Source organism: Glycine max, chromosome 15 (assembly GCF_000004515.6).
Source record: "Glycine max cultivar Williams 82 chromosome 15, Glycine_max_v4.0, whole genome shotgun sequence".
Lineage (NCBI taxonomy): Eukaryota > Viridiplantae > Streptophyta > Magnoliopsida > Fabales > Fabaceae > Glycine > Glycine max.
This window is the reverse complement of record NC_038251.2, coordinates 51,509,742-51,532,733: the sequence shown is the minus strand read 5'-3', so window position 1 is coordinate 51,532,733 and position 22,992 is coordinate 51,509,742. Positions and strand designations below refer to the sequence as shown.

The window sequence follows — 22,992 nt, the reverse complement described above, 5'->3', positions numbered from 1 at the left end:
TTGACTTATAATGGGTATTATCTCAATATGACTTTTTTTTTAAAGATCCCAAGTGATGACTTTTTAAAGAAAAGGAAATAAAGTTATTCATGATTTAGAAAAAAGGTAGTTGGAAAATTTGTCTTAAGTAACTTTTTTATTCCATAATTTTGAAAAAAAAATTAAGAAAAATTATAATAGTAACGAAGGGTGTTACACAAACGCTTAGAGAATACTGGTTGTAACAGCTTGTGGAGGCTTCAACAAAGAAAGAATATGACAATTGAGTGCTTGGTCCAAGTGGAGAAAGCCTACAGGTACAGGAACTGGACGTAGCCTAAGTTGAGTGAACCAATATAATTCCTTGGTGTGATTGTTTTCTTCCCTTCTACTTCTTGTTTATTTATGTTTTGTTTGCTTAATATTTGTTTATTAAAAACTTTGTTTTGAAAATTTTAAACTTTATTTTTTATCAAAAGGTTTTCATAAAACTATTTTATTATTTAGAAGCAACATCTACATTGAGAAAGGAAAGTAAAAAACAAAAATTGTTGTATAACAGAAATTGTAGCTTTGAGAGTATGTTCTGAAGCAATAGAACACAAGATTACTTGGAATTATTTACCTTAAAATATTATTTTATCCATGTACTTATAAAGGAAAAAAATTATACTCTTGTAAGTCTTCTGATTTCCAAGCACGAAGCTTAAGAAGTAGAAATAAGAAGCAAGTGTGCTTTCGCAAAAAAAAAAAAAAAAAGAATAGCCTGATCGTTTATTGTGTCACTATTCAACCTCCTTCTAGTGATTGAATGATTCACTTCAGTAGGTATTAGAGCTTAACATTTGTGAGTTGAGCACGCCTAATAGTGTAGGACGAAAGATCCTGAAGAAGTGATGGCTAACACAAGCACAAGAGTATTCATATTAGAACTCTAGAAGGAGCATCCACAAATAGACTTCCAAGCTTTGATGCAAGAGAACACTATTACTTGAAAGACAAAATGAAGTTCTTCGTTGAGCCTCAGTACATGGACATATGGAAAATTGTCCAAGAATGTCCATATATTCCAACGAAGAGAAATGCATAAAGAGTAATGCAAGAAAAACCTAAGGCCGAATGGAGTCCATATGAGAAGTAGAGATATCTTTTCAACTCCCGAGCCAAATATTTTCTTCTATATGCACTCAATAGAAGTGAGTAAGATAAACTTGTTAGCTGAGACAAAACAAATATGGGATACACTACGAATGACCCATGAAGGGACTAAGTGAAGGAATAAAAAATAAAAATCTTAACACAACAGTATGAGTTGTTGTTAGATCCTTGGCAAGCATACCAAGTTGCACAAATTGTATAAAATGAAAGTCCAAGTATCGTATCCACAGGGATTCGTGTAATACTCAACAAAATAGCAATGTTCACTATCTATGACTATCAGAAGAATGATTTAATTGGAATGCAAATAATGTAAAAAGCAAGAACATGAAGAAACATGAAATTAAAGAGCAAAAGAACAAGAAACTCTTTTTGGTAATTTTTACAATCACTTGGAATGTAGTAAAAAGTGGTAAAATAACAAAGAATAAAAGAGTTGGGGTTAATTTCACTAAACCACCCCCTCATGCATGCAAAGATCACTCTGCTAGTTCAAAGTCCAATTATTATCATCAACTCACAAAAATACTCAATTCCTAATCCATTTCTAAGTTCATTGGCATTTTCCAATAACAATTCAAACCACAACATCAAGCAAAGGGTGATCAAGCCCAAGCAAGCATTAATGCATAGAAGAGAACACTTAATAATAAACAATAAACATAGATTAATAACCAAAATGTATACACAAAGATGGGGAGCAAGGGTAGAGCTTCCTAGCCTCCACCATAAGCCCTAAATAGTCTCCCCAACCAAATTTGTCTTCAAATCCTTAAAAATTTCCTTTAAATAGGCTCTGACATGTGCTGATTTGAAAATTGTCACGTGCAATCTGGTGCTTAAGCATAATTTTTTCCATGCTTAAGTGCTACTTTACTACTGAAAATTTGAGTCTATGAAGCATGGGGCTTAAGCCCCCACAATAGCCATGCCTAAGCTTGACATGGAATGTCATGCTTAAGCCTCAAAAAAGTCATGCTCAAGCCCCAAGTGATGTGTAGTTCTTCAAGATTTTCTTGCTTTGGTCCCACCATTAGCTATTGCTTAAGTCCTCTTGCTTCTTTATTCAAAATAAACAAAAAATTAAGATGAGAAATTACCAAAATATGCATGTTAAGGTTATTCTAATTTATTTACAAATTAAATGTTAAAAAGGGCAAATAAAGTTTAGAAGCCCTAAAATACTAAGATAATTGCCTCAAAATCAGTCAAACAAGGTTCACTAGGTAATTATCAATTGTTTAAGATGGAAGAAGCCAAATCTATTAATGAGATGTTCAGTAGATTTACAATGATCATAATATAAGTATTACTCCCTCAAATAAAATTTTTGTACTAGTCACTGGGTACAACTTTATTATTGTACTCTTTAAAAAAAACTTTATTAATGTAAATGTCTAAGATTTTTGTTGAAAGTAAGATATTTTCATAGCTGGAAGTCACAAGACTATCCTCAAGACGTATAGATCACTCAGGTGGATTATGTCTCTTCCAATTAAGTCTTCTCCATGCACAAGGTCTAAGAATAAATCTATGTCAGCAATTTTTTTAATGTAACATTCTTCTTTTTTTTGTCTAGACCACAAGTATTCCCTATCGGATAGGACAACTACATGTAACTCTCCCTCTATGTAATTAACATAACTGCATTCAGCAAGACCACTAGTTAAGTTGAAATAATATCTCACAACAATTGATCCACGTGACATGCTTGGTGGTATATATGTAACATTTTCATTACAGAGTATATTGATGAGATAACATATGTCAATACCCTGGTTTCATAATAAAATAAAGACTTACTATCGAAGATACTTTGTCCATTACGTCTTTTATTTGGTTAATTTATTTTGTGTGTGATAATGGCGTCAATGGGATTTGGATATAAGAGCTTATACAAATGACCTAAACTTCTATTATTAGGCCGACTCTAGTGATTGAATTATATAAGAGGCAGTAATTTTTAATACTAATAAGAAATGAAACAAGAGAGCAAATTTCCATTTAATTTCTCTTTTTTGTCCCTTAAAATGTGATTCAAAGTAGAGAAAAGTTTCGAGAAAAGAAACCAGAAAAACACTTCAGAAGCTTAGAATTCCTCAGCTTTTAAGGAGTATGCATCTCTTTAAAGTTAATTGCATTAAATGAAACCTAATTAGACATTTCTTGGCATTTTCATGGTAGCAAGCTCACACGCTATCTCTTTGTTTTGAGACTGAGTCTTGTCTGGAGTAGAATGCATCTCAATATATAAATGTCCACAATTTCTTATCCTTAAATATCCTACAAGTGAAATTATCTACATCAAAAATTAAAATTTGTAGTAATTAATTGCAAATAGTTTCTTATATTGTTATGCAAAAGCCCAAATATTGTGACCACGAATGAGACAAATTTCATTTTGATGCTTTATCCTACATATTTAGATAGTACATTGCATTATTTTATTAAAAAGAGATGCTGCAATCTTGTTTCTCTACTTCTGTCCACTGATAAACTTCACGAGACCTCAGATGCAAAATCATGTTTTGCAACCATGTTTTGTTTCACATTATCATACATCACCACAAAAAAGTCAAAAGCATTAAAGCCAAAACATGAAAATAGACAAATTCCAAATAACCATAAGGGAATAAAAAATGTAAAAAAAAAAAAAAAAAAAAAACAGAGAGAGGGAGAGAGAGAGAGAGAGAAATTCCCAAGGTGCTTATGAAAAAAGGAAATTTAATTGTCCATTAGGAACGTTCGAAGAAGCTGCCGTGAAAACCAGAATAATAGTTAAGATTAGAGAATGCATATAAACATTCAAGTTTGAAAATACAGAAGACTTTCATGTAAGAGTAATGATTCAAAGATGACATATGTCTGGGTTTCCATTTAGAGAGTGTTCAATTACATTTTGTTACAAGTAAATAGCCACTTTACTCCTTAAACTTTCTCACTGTATTCAAATCAGTCCATGTACTCAAAACACACCATCTCAGGTCCTTGTCACTAACATGACTTACTGTTTGATAGTTTGAGGACTTAAATGACCATTCGCTCATTACATTTTTTACTTCTAGATAAGTTTGCACTCTTAACAAAAATGCACACACCAATGGATTTCGAAGTAATAAGTTTCTAAACTTTTCAGAATGAAAATCGACAAACCATTTTTTGTTCTAACTATATGCAGTCAAGTGAGATGAAAACATCCAAATCATTGTGATATACTATTTTATAACAGAATTGCAAAAAATGTGGATAATGTACTGTTTCAGGTTATATCATAGTCAAAATAGGTATACAAGTTCTTTGACAAGTGAAAGGAACTATATGTGTGGCCTATGTATCAAGTAGAAAATGGAATCAGGTGTACATATCTGACCAACAATAGTCCAAAAGAATTTGGAAATAGGTAAAGATTTCTACAGAACAATTTATGTCGTTTTACCATTTCTAAATAAAATTTTATTAAAGAACAAATTAGTGTCCAATCCTAAGTCATAAACTGAGTTTCAAACATTCGAATGGAAATTGCCAATACAATACCAATATAGTACAAGTCTAGAAGAGATTATAGAATGTCCCCTTTAAATAAGGGTGATCCATAATAAGGTCCAACCATTATATGAGAAAAAAGAAAGACAAGATTCAATTCTGTTCAACAACTATTAAAATTAATTTCAGAAGATTACCGCATATAGATCATCTGTATTTGGCTATAAGCTTACCAAACATAGGAATCCCCATTTCCTCCAACAACAAAGTGTGCAACTTGAACAATTTTGCATCCCTGCCTTTCTATATACACTCTTGTCCTTGAAGAAAAACCATTTTATGCTATGGATCAAATTCATTATATTTATACCTAACCTATTAAACACTAATGTATACATAATAACCTATGAAACATTAAGTGCTAGCTCATACATAGCTATGAACATGTAGCTAGACCATCTTGTGGTAGCAAACTCCTTTCTTGATCCAATGTGTCCCTAACTGCCTTGTAAAAGGCTATCCATGAAGAAGAGTATGCATCAACAGGACCCCACAAAAAGGTAGGATTTGGACTTGCAGGGCATGCAGTAACCAAATCCAAAACTGAAACTGGTTTAATATTCTGAGGGAAATTGAATGCCAAATTATCAACTTTGTGTTCATAAATTTTTCCATTTCTGTCCAATTTGTACCTTGAGGTGCCCTGAAACTCTCCTTTGGCCTCCCAAGGAACCCGTGGCACACCCCTAAGGTTCCACCTGACCAATATCACATTCTCTGATGGCTGCCACACCCTGTACACATCAAGTGCTATCTCACGGAACAAGATTTTGCCATGAAACCTCAACGCCCAGAAGACCAATTTGTACTTCTCAATCCCAGTAAATGTGTTCAAGGGATCCATGAATGTTATGTCATCCCTGAAATGACCAAATTTCAATGAAAACCTCCTTAAAAAGCTAAAGCATTCAGAAAAAGACAAAGGATAAAAATCAGATACATTACATCTATAACAATTATAGCTATGTTTGGATTACTATTGGAATTTCATTGGAGGGTGTTCAACGTACTTCTGGAGAAGGAACTCTATTGTATCTTTTACTCTCAACTTTCTTTTGGACTTTTACTCTGTATAAGCTCACCAAACATACACTATAGCAATACTCTCTTTTGGTCTCTATATTTTCTTGGATCTTTTTGTCCCTTAACTGATATTGCAAATCATTCCACTATTCTGTTTCAACCTCCCACTTAATTAATTTTCTTTAATTGAACTACTCAATATAAAAAAAAAAAGAAGAAAATTGCACTAACTGCATATAAAGTCCAATTCTAAACAATAAAGTGTGGACAGACAGACACTAGTGTAAACAATTACATTTGAGATTTGGCTCCTCTAAAGTTAAAGAGGGTAACGTATCTAATTTCAGTGTTGATGAATTAATAGTTAATGGTCTAACATGTTTATGATTTATTATGCATATGCACCTAATATCAACTGTTGATTTTTTCTTTAACGACTGAGATTACTTATTTTAACTCTGGAGCTAATTGTTCAAGGGCCCTTACTTTTGATATTATTTTCCTATCAAATTCGTTTTTATATCAAGCTAATCACGACCAAATTTAGTTACCAAAACAAAGACAATGGTTGCCAAGATTAAATGACAAGTTTAATTGAAAAATGGTCCTAAGTCTTAACACAATCCTAGAAACTGTATTTGAATTTTGTTTTTTGTCCAAATAAGAAAGAAAAAACAGCACAGAGAAGAGAAATTGAAGACAAATATGGTCACATGGGGTGAGAAAGAATGAAACAATACCTATAAATGTCATAATTGAGGTCTTTGACGAAGACCAAAGGAAGGTCCTCACGGATGGTCCTGACAGCAAGGCCAAGGTTGAGGTAGAATTCATCCTTTGGCTGTTGCTGCTGCTTGTCTTGTGGTGTGCTGACCTGTGCAGCTTGTGCAGTTTGGAGAGAAGAAGAGGAGCATGTGGTGGAAGATATAGGAAACTGAGAAGTGGGTTTTTGAGGTGAGAGAGTTTGGTGAAGGTTTGCTTTGTCTTTGTTGGATTTGGATTGAGCTAAAAGTGAAGGTTGGAGGTTGGGGAGAAGAAAAGCCATGGCCTTAATGGTTTGCAGAGATATTATTATTGCTAGCTTTTTTTCATTTGTGTGCTTGTGTCTGAGAGATAGAGAGAGAGAGAAGAAGAGAAGAGATTTGAGTTTGTGTTGTTCTGTTTTGTGTCTGTGAGCTGTTTCTGGTGCTGATGCAAATTGAGGCTGTTGTTAACTTAGTATTTTGTGTTTGAGTGGCTTCGAACATGGCCATGAAATTTAGATGAATAGAAACAAATGTTGCCAATTTTGCGTATTGACCCCCTTGCGTTTTATAATATTGCATTTTATTGGCCAAAACACAAAAGGTTAAATCAACAATCTTCTTCTTTTTTTCAGTTTGCTATTTTATCTTTTAAAAAATTTAATTTGTCATTTTTTTTATTTTTTAAAAATTTATTTAGTCTTTTATCTTATCTTTTATTCAGTTTGATCTTTTATTTTTTATTTTTCAGTTTAATTCTTCAATTTATTTAAGATTAACTTTGTTAATTATTTAAAAATGATTATTTTTTCAGTTTTCTCTCCTTTTTCTTCACTTCGTTTTTTAAATATATATATATATTCTTAAATGATTAACCATGTTAATTTTAAATAAATTAAAAAATAAAACTGAACCAAAAGAAATTCACAAAATAATTTTTTTAAAAAATAAAAGATTAAACTGAAATAAAAAATAACATAAAAACCATTAGACTTTTTAAAAATATAAGATTGAATAGGGGAAAAAAACACCAAATAAATGGTTTGGCCACAAAAGCATGTTCTTATAACTTATAAGTAGTGTTGTTAATCGTAACTCGTAACTACTTAGCAAGGACTAAGGAGGGATATATTGAGATTGTACACGGCCCACGTGCGCATTTATTTACCAAGTTATACCAATTCTTGCCTTATTTATTTGATAATTTTATTTAAAAATATATTATTATATCAAAAATTAGTATATAAATTATATTTATAAAAATTTATATTATTTTAAAATTATTTAATACTCCATTAATATACATTAAAATTGAAATAAGATATGTTTTTAAATATATAAAAACATGAACTAATAATTTGATTATCTATTTATAATTTCTCGATTTTAACAAAATATTGTACAAACAATCAAGAGAATACATATTTATAATTTAATTATTTTTTCTTTGACAAAATTTATAATTTAATGATAGGATTAAAAAAATCACACTAATTAATGATGTGTGTACCGTAAGAGATGCTCATCTTAATCATATAATCATTTCTATAAAAAAAAAATCATATAATCATATATAAATAATTAAAGTTGTTGAAAGTGTGAATAAAAACCATTCATTAAATAAAGATGGACATATTGAAAGTTGAATAATATACAAATGGTAATTAAAGAAATATATATATAAAATATGTCTTGAGGTTTAAGTTAGATATGGTGTCAAATTTAGTAGCATTGTTTGCTCATGATTCATTAATATGTAGATTTTCTCAATATCTTACCCCCTTTTCATTCATAAAAAATATTTTATTTAAATATATATATATAATCTTTATCATTATTTTGATTATATGTGCTTTCTTTCTTTAGTTGATATGCTTAGAGACACACGTTGTTTTGGATGAGCTAGATATATAATCACACATAAATACTGCATTTTGGATCCATATATATAAGTGCTAGTTCTTTAGGACGGCTCAAGCACTCCATAAGTAGTAAACATAATATCATAAATACTTATTTATGCGCGCAGCCACGTAAGTTAAACCTAACAAACCTTCTCGAAATCTTTAAACGTGATTCACAAAGTTTGTGATTAAACCAATATAGGTTTAAAAATTACTTTTATATGGTAGTACAATTTAATAATTAACCCATTTTAAAATATGGTCGATTAATACTACACGTGATAAACGTTATGTTATTATTATTGTAATTTTATTCTTTTGAGAGCGTAGGTTACACGTAAAAAGGGTAGCAACACATTTCTATCTCTAAATCCTTATCCCGTAATTAAATAAAAAATGAGGGTTCATCCCAAGTTTTTACGATCAGTTCAAAGGTACTTTTAAGGAAGGAACACGTACATTTTTCACCATCATAATATCATTCTAGTACTTGTACAATTAGTTATGTTCACATATTACAGAACTAATTTCAATTAACTGTTATATTTGACCGTTGCTTGCTAATTCAAATCGTCTTTTTGCTTCTTTGTCTATATAAATTAAGTTAATATGCAATATATGTGATCAAAGTGTTGGACATTTTAGTGTAATTGATCTCTTTATTATGTTAAAATAAGAGTGCACGTTTGTTTTAATGTAATAACGAGATGTTCGATTTAGGCAAAGGTTGGAAGTTACATGGAAGTTATTAAAACTTCCATCAACGGTTGGAAGTTACATGGAAGTTACTAAAACTTCCATCAACGGCAGTTTTTAAAAAGATAAAACTTCCATTAACCGCCAACAATTTTTATAAAAATAAAACTTCCAACAACCGCCAATAATCACGTGTTCTTTGATCATAAATAATCATTCTGGTTCAGAAAGCATAACGGTGTGAAAAAACATACAAGAACAAAATAAAACTCTTGAATTATAATCTTCTGATTTTATCCGATTGAACAATTTTGGTTGAACCCCGAAATTTGATTCAATTTGAAAGTGTTATACACGACTTCACATTTATCCACTATCATCTCGATTTTCAAATTAACCAACACAAAGCACTACATAAAATGTTAAATTCAAACTTCAACACCGGAAACTTGTATCCTTATTCATACTTCGAGAAACAAGAATTAGGTTTTGCTCCTTTCTTTACTAGGACATCATCATAAGTATTGTTATTGTTTTATGTATGAGACTAATTTAGGTAAGGTTAAGATTAGTAAACCTTTATTTTTGTTTTGGATTTAGTCCTTAAATTTATTATTAAAAAAAAAGGGATCAAATTATACTGATGTAACTTTGATAACTATTACATTATTTTTATAACTTGATATAAAATGTAATCTTTATTGATCCAATTATTGAATTATATTTACAAATTATCAAGATCGTTGTGTCAAATTTTGTCAAAATTGAACAACAAAAAGAAGATAATCAAATAATTCATATTTTAGTATATTTTGAAATGTTTATATTAATTAATTTTAATCTATCCAAACAAGATAACAAATAATTTTGAAATAATATAAATTTTTGCATATATGATTTATGTGAAATAAACTTTCAATCCAACGGTGAGTTTTAAGAAAACATCATTCAATTAAAAGTTATAAAATTATGTAATAGTTATCAAAGTTACGCACATATAATTTGATCATTCTTCATACAAATATATTTTATAAAATATTATAAAATCATATATTTTAGTATGTTTATTGTATTTTCCACTATATCCATTCTATATAAAGAAGAGAGTGTGTTTTGGTATACACATTTCATACTCACTTTATCTCTATGACTACATTTATAAATTATTATTTTATCCTTATACCTTTACAAATCATTCGCTAATTTTTATTATCTTTCTTTATATTTAAAAAAATATATGAAAAAACAGTTAGACCCGGAATGTCGGTTTTCCTTAGTTAACGTATAAAATGAATGGTATTTAATAATAATAATAATAATAATAATAATACACAAAATCAACGACTAAAACAAAACTTTTGTAAAGTTAAAAGCTAAAATGACTTACACTTTTTTAATCTCTAATTCTAAAGTGAATATTTACTATTTTACCAATAATATTACACAAAGTATGCACTTTGATATTTTCCTTGGATGTGTGTCGTTTATTATATGTCCAACTCTTGTTGGTTTTTCGCCTTCTCTCCTATTCAAAGGTGGAACATTTTCTTCTAATTCGTTTTCTTGACTTTGATACTTTAGTGCTTAGAAATTAAAATAATTCACATGTTTGAAATTCTTTTTTGATTTCGTGTTGTGGATCAACAAATCATCAAAAGGAGTGGTGGATATAATATTTGAAGCACGAAATTCTGCTCTACAGTTCATACGAGGAAACAAAATCTACATCATTAAACAGAATAGCCACTTTTTTGGTCTAAATTAGACAGAGTCAAGACATGCATGAATTTGATGTTTTGCCCAAAAGCTAAACATCCCACAACAGATTTCGTGAATCATTTTGTTTAAAAAGTAAAGAACGTGTTCTTTTTTTTTTTAACAGCAACAAATAATTTTATTAAAAGATCCAGTTGAAACATAAAGACTGTGTTCTTTGATTTAAAGGAGGAAAGAAAAGAATCTGAAATAGTCAAATTCAAACACGTTCTATAACTATTATTATCCTAAAGATAAAAGTAAATAATGTTTCAACGAGTGGTGTTGAGTAGAAAAAGTATTCCTCAAATATGAAATAAATAAACACACACTTCTGATTTGAGAGTTTCTTCGACTAAATTGTATAACTACTCCCCAAATTCCAAAAAAGCTATCTTATGCTAAAATGTCAAAGAAAGTGCTAGTAACGCTTTTAAATATATTTTTTCATTGGTTAAAATTCACATGAATCCTACTAGTTTACGAATGAGATTCATCAAATAAAGAATGAAATCCATGTAAATTTCACTTAATAAGAAAAAAAATGTGTTAAAAAAGAGTGTGTGTTATTAGCAATTTAGCATTTCTTATTGTGAAATAACTGTCATTGATTTGTTGATGTGAGGGGTGGGCTCCGGTTGCATGCTGTGTATTGGATTGAAGGGTAAGATGCATAGCATGCTAATGCTGTTTTAGATAAGGTTTCGTAGTATTGAAAATGAAATGACAAAATAAACAAAAATGTAGCAGAGGGAAGAATACAAAGAGGGTCCTTCCCCAAAGGAATTCTGAAGTGGATATTCTTCAAGGTTCTGAATTCTTTTCAAGAGCCAATACAAAAGAGGGAGCACATTCCTTTTCTGGATACCACGTATTATAGCATCTTCCTTTCTTTTGTTATAGCATCTTTTTCTTTCTTATAGGTTCTAATGGAACTCTATTGTTATTTAATGGTACCCAAGAAAGAACGAGAGAACAATATAATTTATAAGAGTACAATTATATGAACCTATTTCAATAAACATCTCTTAATAAAAAATCCTTACATAAATTTAAATTAAAATAAACTTATACATCTCAACTTTTTCATAAACTCATTCGTGCAAATTTTCCGCAAACTCTAATAATAAACCTTGGCAAATTTAAGGTAGAAAAAAAGTCTTGAACAATGGGATATTACAATAGAAAAGTTCTGGTGAGTTAGAAACTAATTAGGGTAATAGGGTGTGTTTGGTACGAAGTTTGAACACCTAAATTGAGATCGACCCTCATGAAAAGTTATGTTTGCTTGTTTGACAAACAATTTTTTCAGTTTGGTTGAGGTGACTTTCACCCAAACTAAGATTTACCTTAAAACTACTCTCTTCCTTTTCCCTTGAACTTAGAAAACTTCAAACATAGATTAAGTTATATTAAACAACTGAACATAAGTTTACAAAGTTCAATCATACTACACTTCCATAACCGTAATCCAAACACACGCTTAGTAGTCCATCTCCTAGCACATTCAACGTCAAAACTCAAAACTGCATCCAATTCTTGAATTGGATGTAACTAGGGACACCTTATCTCTTGGGCCAAGTATACATGTGTTTTTAAATTGTAGTTTTGCATCAGGTGTCAAGCTTCAGATTTTTCGTATTGAAATTGCCTCCAGCATTGATATTGTACAACATAATTTGTTTAAGCAAAAGGACTTTAACCAGGACCATTACATAATCATGATCTCTTTGTAAACTTAGCTAATGCGACAAATATTTTGATTAATAAGAAATCACCTCATGCAACCAACTTAGCCATGATTTTGAAATGTCCTATGTGCCAATATATGAACAGAGCTAGTCCCTACTTTACAGTTCTACACAGTACGGATGAAAAATGAGTTATCAGCACAATTCTTTATTACTTGAATTTCGTAAATAAAACTCACAAGTGAATCAAAATCTCTTAACCAGAAACAGGGCTAGTGACAGTTCTCTAATCAAATGTCATCTGTTCTGCCTCTTGTCTAATGGACTCAAACAATGGAGAAGAGAGGTAGCGCTCTCCAGAACTAGGGAACACCACCTGCAGCAACAAAAATTATTAGAAGATGGATTAATGAGGATTCATGATACAGATATGATTAAATTTTAATACATCTGTCCCCAGTGATATGACTAAAGACCCTTGTCACCAGATCAATGCACATGAAGGTTCAAGTATTGTCCGTGGTGTGTGCCATTATAAAAACATACAATGCACCATGCTTTTCCAAGTAATATATACAGAATAATGACATGAAGTTGTAGGGTACTTTAATTGAATGCTAAACAATATATCATAATCATAATACATGTCAATCAAGAATCCAGATAAGTAGGCCTACAACGATGAGTTTGTCAGCATTTTCTGGCCTCTTTCCCAGTTTAATTGCTGCTGCTGCTGCTGCTCCAGATGAAATCCCTACCTATTAGAAGTGAAAACAGTTTACAGTCAGCATAACTAGATAGAAATAGTTGAATAGCATTGAAGTTCCACAGTTATACACATAATGGCCAAAAGAAAAATATCGTAATACAATATTTTAATTTTTTAAAAAAATGGAATATAGCTGTAGCCATACCAGCAAACCTTCTTTCAGGGCTAACAGCTTAGCAGTTTCTATAGCTTCCTCACTTGATACCTGAAAAATATTAACAGATAGAAAACCAAGGGTCAAATCCTTCCACAGAAAAATAATCATAAGGAAAGTTCCAGAAAATTATTTGCAGTTTTATGTTTTATAAGAATTTATAACCTTCAGTGAACATCTAAATAATGAAAACAAATGTATAAAATTTGTTTGAATCTCATTTACATTTGACAAAGGGCTAGGAAAAAATGAGATGATCTTAGTGAATTGCTTGAGTGATTTGAACTTAGCAGGCTGTATTTGTATGCCTCAAAGAATAAGCACATCCTATATTTACAAGAGTGAAAAATAGGAAGGAAAATATTTACGATCCAAAATTTTCAATCCTTCATTTAAACCTATTCTTTGTTATTTTTTACAATATAAATTTTATAATCCTAATACTTCATTCACATTACTAAACACTAGTTCAAACACCATCACAGCTAACACTTTCGCATCTCTATATAATCAATGTGAGACCTCACAACAGTTCCCCACAAGCTGGTGAATGGATATATTCCTGGATTGCAGCTGACATTCTGAAACTTTTAAGTGACATGCCTACTAATTGAAAATTTGAGAAAACAAATGTAGTAGCAATCAAAACACTATTTAATTTCTACTTTATGAAGCAGCAAACAATCTCATTTTTGTTTTGTCATGTTGAACTAGATTGTGAATAATACAAATAAAAGATTTATTAACAGTCTCATGGGAACGCATTTTATCCAAAGTAATTCAAAAATTCCTTGTGCCATGGCTTGAAACTCAGCCTCTACACTTGACCAAGCCACAAAGTTTAGTTTTTCAATCCTCTAAGTTTGTAGGTTCCCAAAAAGAAACATATAGTAGCTGGAGTTTGACCTCCTATTTATAACCAAGCCATCATAACAAGTGTCAGTATACGGTATACCCATCCATGGATAAATCCTCAACCCTTCTTGAATAACAACCAACTTTCAGGGGTAGTTTTAAGATATTGAAAAATTCAGTATACTCTTTCTAGGTGCCTTTCCTACATATCATGTATAAATTGACTAACAACTACAATAGCAGTGGCTAAATTTGGTTTGTCCTAGACAAGTAAATTAATCTTCCAGTATGTCTCTGACAGCCTTATAACCAATATGACTTTCTGTTAGAAACCAAGAAATGAAATAGCAAAGAAAAGAAAGAATTTTATTGAATAGGATGAGAAGAACAGAAAACGGGAGAGATAACTCTCCTCCAAGGGTTTCCCCTTCACAAAGGATTTCCCCTTTCACAAAGAGCTACTGCTCAATCTACAAATTAGCAGATCTCCCTCTCTCCTATCCATCCTACCCTATTTATATCTAATAATGCCCTCTAACTAACTAACTAACTCATTAACAGACTAATTATCTTTACTAATCTTTCCTTCTCCTTATATCCTAACAATACACCCCTCCTAAAAATTGACCTTGTCCTCAAGGTTGGAATTTGAAAACTGGAACTACACACCGAAATGACACACATCCTCAAGTTTTCCCCAATTGCACTCATTATAGCTTAACTGGGAATGACCTACTTCCTTGCATGCGGGTAGAGGTGGAGGTTGGGATGAAAGCAAATTCTGATTGGACCTCCATGGCTGATGCAGCAATCTTTTTCCACCTCTTCTCTATAATCATGTCATCAGCTAAACCGGCATCCAAGTTTAGTGGTATAAATCTTGCCACCCATTTTAAACTCCAAGTTTCTGGTTGGAAATGTGGAAGCTGGATCCCATGGCTCATCTTCATCACCATGATCTTCATCTGCCTTTCCAGATAGCATTTCGGTGCTTTCCTGCCATAGGCTTGGGATCTTCCAATTAAATCCCAGAATGAGTTTGGTTGGCATATTATCCAATTTTCTGCTCCTCTTTTATGTATCACATATCTACAACCCATTTAACCCTGACCCATTATGTAAAAAGTTGGACATACTTGGTAGAATTCCAAAACTTCCCTTTCCTCTTTCTCATCCTTCAGAACTCAATCATTTATATGAGCCTCTTTGCTGTCCCTCCATGGGGATCAACTATGAACCTGCTGGCCACTTCATGCAAACTCAAATCCGGTGGCTTCGATAGTGGTGGGGATGAGGGTGAACTCCCAGGAAGTTGAATCATCATGACTGTCTCTGTACCTCCCTTCTGCCTTGGCTCCATTGTCAAGCTATCATCCATAGACACAACAAAATTTAACGCTAAAAGCTCACCCAGCAAGTTGACATTCCAAGATTCCAGCACCATCGATGTTCCAACCACCTTCATGAGCGATTTATGCTTCATCATAACAATCTTTGTATGGAAATCTGAATCTTGAAAACAATGAGGCTTGGTTGCATCACCAGCTTCAACTTCCTTCTTGATCAAATCTGTTATTGGGTTATCAAGAAAACCGTCTTCGCACCCACATTCGTCACTCTATTTTCCTTGTGCTTCTCCCTCTTTATCAATGGATCAACTTCTTCCTCCATAACCTTTTCAATCTTTGTTTCTCTTGCTAATTTTGCTTCATCATCTTTGGTTTCTTCTCCACCACAACGGGTGTGGTTCTTGATTATTGAACCTTCTTTACTTCTGTTTTCTGATTTCAAGAACTGCAATGGGTCACTGTCACACTCAAAACTGCTACCCTTTAAATCAGTTCCCCCTTCTATGCTTCTATCAAAGCTGGGTAGTTCCACCTTTCTTGTCAAAGAACTAGCCTTAGCTCCACTGCATTCTGACCCACTTCCGTCCATGCTATTTCATTCAATATCTTGCGCACATGTGTTTCAGCTCTGAAATGTTGGTCCTCTCTTTCAGGAACTCTATAGAAGTCTCCCTTTTTTGATGTGGGTTTCCATTTCAATTTGCTCTTCTTGATTCAAGATACTCAATCTTTCAAAGACATGGTTACCATAGCGATCTATGAATCTTTTGATCAAAGATGTGGAAAATGACTCCCAATCTGAATCTGGGCTCTTTTGGCTCCAAATGTATAACCAATGTGTCACAGCACCCTCCATTCTCATTTTTGTGGAAGATCGCATCTTTAGATTTGAAAACCTGATGACTAGAAGGGTGATCAGTTACACCCTTTCTTGGAAGGTGAATAACCAAGGACAACACACTTGACACTAAGTATGCCAAACTTACTGTGATGCTGTTTGCAAAAATGAACAAAAAGCATTTGAGCAGATTGTATTAACTGAGCAGTCTTGAGTTATACCCACTCAGCAGACTGTATTCACATACATCTAAAATGAATACATATATCTACAAGAACAATAAAGGGGAAAGATTATTTCATATGATCCTAAATTTCCAACGCTTTGTTAACCCCTATTTTTTGTTGTTTTTTCAAACAGTGACTGTTTCATGATCGTAATACTTACGATGTAACACTAAATACTATCTCTATTTTCAACACAACAAGCATTAACAGTTCTGTATCTCCATAATTTATAGGAGACCTTATAACGTTTATCCTTCCACTACAATATATGATAATCTATAAGAATCATAACACTCATGTAACCAATTCCATTGGCAATTACACAACTTTCAACAGAATTGTAGTACTAAAATCCAATATATCTATAGTAACCTGAAGAATTTCATCAAGCAGATTCACATCCAGCACAGCAGGAACAATACCAGCACCAATTCCCTGAATCAGATGCCCTCCTTTTACACATTCATGCAACATGTCCAGTTAGTATAGCATTAGCATAATTCAGATGTCAGTCTGAAAGTAAAATACTAAGTGGTGTACTGCCTCACAAAGTTGAAAAGAAAGGAATACCAAATGAAATTTGCCTCAAAAAGTTGATAGGGGAAAAAATTAATGCTCTTAAAAAATATCAGGAACGAAATCATAATTTTATTTGTGATAGAAGTAATGATGCATAAATGGCATCACTCTCTATAAATGATACCAAAGAATATTAGTAAAACGTTCCTAATCCAATTAAATAGATGAAGAATGTGAGAGGCAGTAGGCTTTAAATAGTCCACTGTGAGCACAATTTAAAGGGACAACTCACTGAACTCAGTCAATTGCACCAACTGTTGGCTGGGTCATGGGTGTTCTAACATACTAACTAAGATACATACTGGCTTACAATCTGAAGATCATTTGAAATGCAGATATAAAAAGTCAACAAGAGATTAAAATCTTATGAAGTGACCACATAGAAGATTTTGATGATTTCAAAAGGTAAAAGAGTTGAAGTGATGTTGTAGACGTTACACATGGAGAGAAAATGGGACAAGAAAGAGCAATAAGATAGGTACACCATTTACAAAGTCAGTAACATACCTGGCTGGCCTCCACTCAAGACTGCACTTTCAACTGGTTCCACTCCATAAACCTTGATGAAAACACACAGCATTAGCAATGAAAGTAATTACATGCATTTAGACTCTCCTCCATTCACAGACAAGTGTTCACAAGAACAGGAACCTTGATTTTTGGGTTTCTCTCCTTGAGGAATTTCCCTGCACCTGTTATTGTACCACCAGTTCCTATACCTGCTACAAGGGCATCAACTTTACCTCCAGAATCTGTCCATATCTCAGGGCCAGTGGTTTCATAGTGAATCTACAAGAACACGACAGATTTGTCATCAGAAGATCACATACTATATCTCAATACATTCAAGATAAATTACCTTTGGGTTTGCAGGATTTTCAAATTGATGAGGCATGAAAGCATCAGGTGTCTCCCTCAGCAGCTCCTCAGCCTTTTGAAGACTACCTTTGAAGCCCTTAGCAGGATCAGTGAGATGCAGCTCAGCTCCCAAAGCACGGAGCACAACTCTCCGCTCGAGACTCATTGAAGCCGGCATTGCTAGGATTAGCCTATAACCTTTAAGTGCTGCAATGAATGCCAATCCAATGCCAGTGTTTCCACTAGTAGTCTCAACAAGCACAGTCTTCCACCAGTTTAATTTAACCATGTCCACAACCATAAAAAAAAAAAGAAAAAACCTCATTGATTATTTGGGGGAAAATGGCACAAAAACTATGGGTAAAATTTCTCAATAAATACTTGTAGGAGAAGAGAATAAAAGGGTAAAGCAAATTAAATTTCTTCCATAAGTTAAAATTAGCTTATACAAAAGTTAAAATCGGCTTTTGGAGAAGTTAAACGAGAGGACTTCTATAAATTAACTTATGCATAAGCTAATTTTAACTTATGGGAGAAACTGAATTCAATTTACCATATTGTTTTTTTCTCAAATACTTACTGAGAAATTTATCCAAAGAGGACCTAAATTCATAAATAGTGTCATGCTAGAGTTCTATTACCAACCTTTCCTGGTGTAATCAGTCCCTTGTCCTCAGCATCCTTGATCATACTTAATGCTAACCTGCACCCCAAATGAAACAGTTAGAAATTCTATTTCTAAATAAAGTCCCAATGATAGTAAGGCATACCGATAGAACAGTATAGCCAGCCTCTTTAGCATTTCACAAAGAAAAATCACTTCACCAACATCTATTCCCATTACACAACGATAATGCAGGAAATTTTCAAACATCTTAAACATAGAAAAGAAACAATGCCTCATTATTTATGACAGAGAAAAACAGTAAACTCCTTTGCACCTGTCTTTGACACTTGAGCAGGGTTCCATTGATTCCAACTTGGCAGCAATGCGGGCCACACAACCTTCCACAACTTTGTTCAGATACACCATTGGAGTGTTTCCAATTAGCTTCACAAAGCAAGAACTAAGGGTGAAGCAATTATGTTCATAACCAGAAGAGCTAAAAGAGAAAGAAAGAAAAATTACTTCAGTAACATCTTGTTTTATTGCACACTCCATTTCGATGTTATCTTGGTATAGATAAGCACTTGAAAATCGGATTTTGATGGTACAAACTGGATTGTGAGAACGAATCCGAGTCTGAAAGTAAAGTTGAAAGAGAATCACAGCAGAGTGAATATTATTAACAAGTTGGTATGTTGAACATGAAAATACTGGTACTTACAACTTACAAGAATTTAGCTACAACAAGAGGAGCTTCCTTCTTTGCTTGAAATAGATCTTGTTTCACTCTACTTCGGACCTGAGGTTCAACACGGTTTGATAATGCACACTTGTCATTTCCAACTTTTTCATTTTTATATTTACTTGTAATTTTATTTTATTTTATTCTTTGGTTTCAAAGAGAAAACTTGTAATTTAATTTAAGCGTATTTAATTTAAATTAAACGCAATTAATAAAATATGTGAATATGTCAATAGAAAAATTAGGAAATATAAATCTTCAACATAATTAATAATTATTACTTTAGAATTGTTATTTCCAACCTACTTTTAATTATTTACTTAAAAATTAACTACTTGTTAAATGCAAACTTTATTTCAAAATATCCTTTGCTCACTTAAGTTGATTAGGGTTTTTCTTATTATAGTTTTCCTAGTGTTTAGCTCCCTGTAACATCCCATTTTTTTCGTAAATAAAATTTTAGAGAATAATGATGTTTTATACTTAAATAAATAAATAAAAATAGATATAATAAAATAATGATTTGAGAGAAACTAAAAAGGATATTTTATTATTCATTTGATGGAGAATAAAATAGAGTTTCTTTTTTTATAAAATAATAAAAATAAATAAATAGAGTAAAAAATAGGTTGTGAATACCCCTAGCTATAAATAGCAAGCTAGGTCAGTTTTGAGACTGACTCCTCTACTTCTTAATTTCTCTCTCTTCCTCTCTCAAAACCCTCTTTTTTTCTCGCAGACCACCAAACCTGTCTTAGAAAAATGACGATCTCGGACCCATTCACCGTTGAATCGTTGTGAAATTTAAACAACATGTTCGCAACCCAATTCCGAGCATTCTCACCGTTGGGAATTTCGGTATCATGTCTGAACAAACAGAAATACCCCTCGCATTGTAGTCTTTTCCTTTCCCACAGAAACCCAGAGTTGTCTCGGTAAAATTATGATCCCGGTTTCGTTAACCGCTGGATTGTCGTGAAAATTTTCTATGTTGTGAGAAATTCAATTGCGCACACCTTCACCATTGGGATTTGCGAAATAATATTTGTGGAGGGACAAAAAGGAATCGCACGAAGATAGTACAAATGGAGGCTTCAATCTCTTCTCATTCTCTCTAACGTTTGAGAACCCTATCAGAGCAACCAGAGGAAGAAATTGAGGTAAGGGATGAGTTATTCACAATTGGGGATTAGTGAGAACATGTGTAGGGATCCTTAGAGGATTAAATTGGGGTTTTATTTTGAGATGTTTATTAAATTGTAATTTTTCCTTTATAATTATAAATAAAATATTGATGTTCTGATGAGAATTGCTTGATAAATTGTGCTCTTGATATTTGTATATTTTGACCTATGATTTTGATATAATTGTGTAATATTATTTGAGGGGTTTTAGTCCCCAGGTTGTGATAGTCTTTTGTATAAATTGTTATATTGAGGATATGAAATGATGATTCAAATTATGAGTATGTGGTGAATTGAACATGTGATGAATGACGGAATACATGTATATTGACATGTGTATTGTGTTGTGAGTTATGAATTGTGCAATCACACAACTGTAAGACCCTTTAAGGGCGATGAGTATTGTGATGGGATCCATTGTGGAAACCCGACGAGTTTAATCACAAGTGCGACGAGTTAAAATGATTTTGAAAATAATTGAGTAGTTGTGTGTATTGCATAGTTCATAGGTAAAGTGAATATGATTCATGAGGTGTGATAACATGCTATTTTGAGATTATACCATTGTAATTGAGATCGAGTGTATGTGATAAACTGAGTATGCACGTGATTGAGATGTTGTGTCTATTGAGATGTTGTGTGCATTGAGTTGTAAACTATGGATTGTACAATCACACGACTTTAAGACCCTTTAAGGGCGGTGAGTTAATTATAAGACCCTTTAAGGGCGGTGAGTTAATTATAAGATCCTTTAAGGGCGGTGAGTTAATGTTAAGACCCTTTAAGGGCGACGAGTTAAAACTATTTTGAGAACAATTGAGGAGTCGTGTGTTTTGTACAGTTCATAGATAGAGTCTGTGTGCTAAAATATTTTTTGGATTGGACCTGAATAAGGAGGGAGAGGACTCTTCGGAGTGTAGGCCTTGGGGGTCACACGGTTTGAGTGCTCCTTTAAGCCTATGTTGATCACATATGGTTGGAGCATTCTCGTAAAACACTGTGACCCTGACTGGTCTCCCTATGATATTACCTAGTGAGAGTGACTTGACTTGCTAGTGTGTGGTTTGTCTTGTCATGTACTCCTAGGCACCCGACGAGGTTTTTCACTGACATGGTACCACATTGCATATAGGCTTGAGTCTTAGCATAATTGTTGCATACGCTTGCTAATTGTTTATTATGAAATTGATGTGTTATTATGTCTTGATCGGAGTGTTTGATTCTTGTGTATTGTGATTGATGATTGAAAGGTGTGATTGATGATTGAAAAGTGAATTTTGAATGACAAAGTGATGAAATAATGTGAGATGTGCTAAGTAAATTGTATTTGGCTACTATATGTTGTCTTGTTTCTCTCTAGTAGTTAGGAATGTGATAACACACTCCCGGTTTGCTGTTTATGTTTGGATCCTGTGATAATCTTGAACTTTGTGTTCAGGGGAGCAGATGAATAGGTGGATGACTATGAAGAACCTCATGCTAGAGGACACAGGAACACAACGCTCTGATAGGATGTGACATTAGGATATAGGTTCTATATTAATTGTATGAATCTTAGACGGCCTTGTTTGAGTCAAGATGACTTTATTATTTATTTGAACAAGTTTGAATATGATGTAGAAGAAAGTGAATGTGAGCCTTTTACCCCTTTGAAAGGCTTGTATTTAAAAATGTTTTAAAAATACTTTCAATTAATATTTAAATTTTTATTTCTTTATTAGTATATATGTGAGGGGTAGAGGGTGTCACATTACTTGTTTGGGCCTCATTCGGATTCATCTGTATTATCACATTAATATTAAGTAGTTTGTGACCCATGTAATGTTCGATTATAAAAATGAAATCATTGAAAAGTTTATATATTATTAATAATAATATTATAAAAATTATTTTACAGAATATAAATAGATTTCGTGTAAAATTTATCAAACAGTGATTATGTTGATATTAATTACATTGAATATTTAGTAAAAAAAAATATATTTTTAGCTCTTCAATTTGATTTGAGTTGTGTGTAATTTTGGTTTTAATGTTTTTTCAAACCAAATTAAGTAAATATGCTTTTGAGTATCATTAATTTGTTTTGCCTAGTAAAATATATAGATTTGCAAGATATTTATACTTCTTTTCACATACGGAAATATGAAATTCAGACTCATATGACAAGCTATGGTTATGAAAGAATCACTAATAAAATTCCACATCTAGAAGCCCATTTACTCAGAAATTTAGACAAAAATGGAATTGTGATCATTTTTTTCTACTCAAAATTTTCATAAATTAAAAGGTAAACTAAGTTTTTAGTCCTTGGACCTTTTCAAATTTTGGGTTTTAGTTT

At 32.4% G+C, this 22,992-nt stretch overlaps 2 protein-coding genes across 6 annotated transcripts; both read right to left on the bottom strand.

Annotated features, from left to right (window-relative positions):
• Positions 1–4,650: 4,650 nt before the first annotated feature.
• On the bottom strand, positions 4,651–6,982 carry LOC100804596 (uncharacterized). Its single transcript, XM_006598156.4, has 2 exons — positions 6,444–6,982; positions 4,651–5,540 (listed from the first exon to the last, which is right to left on the bottom strand). Exons 1-2 carry the CDS (start codon positions 6,746–6,748, stop codon positions 5,057–5,059), a joined length of 789 nt encoding a protein of 262 aa, XP_006598219.1. The 5' UTR covers positions 6,749–6,982; the 3' UTR covers positions 4,651–5,056.
• A 5,431-nt stretch (positions 6,983–12,413) lies between these two features.
• Positions 12,414–19,586, bottom strand: LOC100804065 (cysteine synthase). 5 transcript variants are annotated; one of them, XM_003546776.5, is made up of 11 exons: positions 19,450–19,586; positions 19,251–19,364; positions 19,063–19,172; positions 18,767–18,824; positions 18,123–18,386; positions 17,915–18,052; positions 17,771–17,822; positions 17,057–17,136; positions 13,407–13,466; positions 13,170–13,250; positions 12,414–12,868 (listed from the first exon to the last, which is right to left on the bottom strand). In XM_003546776.5, the coding sequence occupies exons 2-11, from the start codon at positions 19,281–19,283 to the stop codon at positions 12,779–12,781; spliced, it is 966 nt and encodes a 321-aa protein (XP_003546824.1). In that variant the 5' UTR covers positions 19,284–19,364; positions 19,450–19,586; the 3' UTR covers positions 12,414–12,778. The 5 variants fall into 5 exon arrangements, with proteins under 5 accessions (XP_003546824.1, XP_006598218.1, XP_040865468.1 ...); XM_006598155.4 differs by having other exon boundaries at positions 19,457–19,572; XM_041009534.1 differs by having other exon boundaries at positions 19,063–19,364.
• Between the last annotated feature and the right edge of the window lie 3,406 nt (positions 19,587–22,992).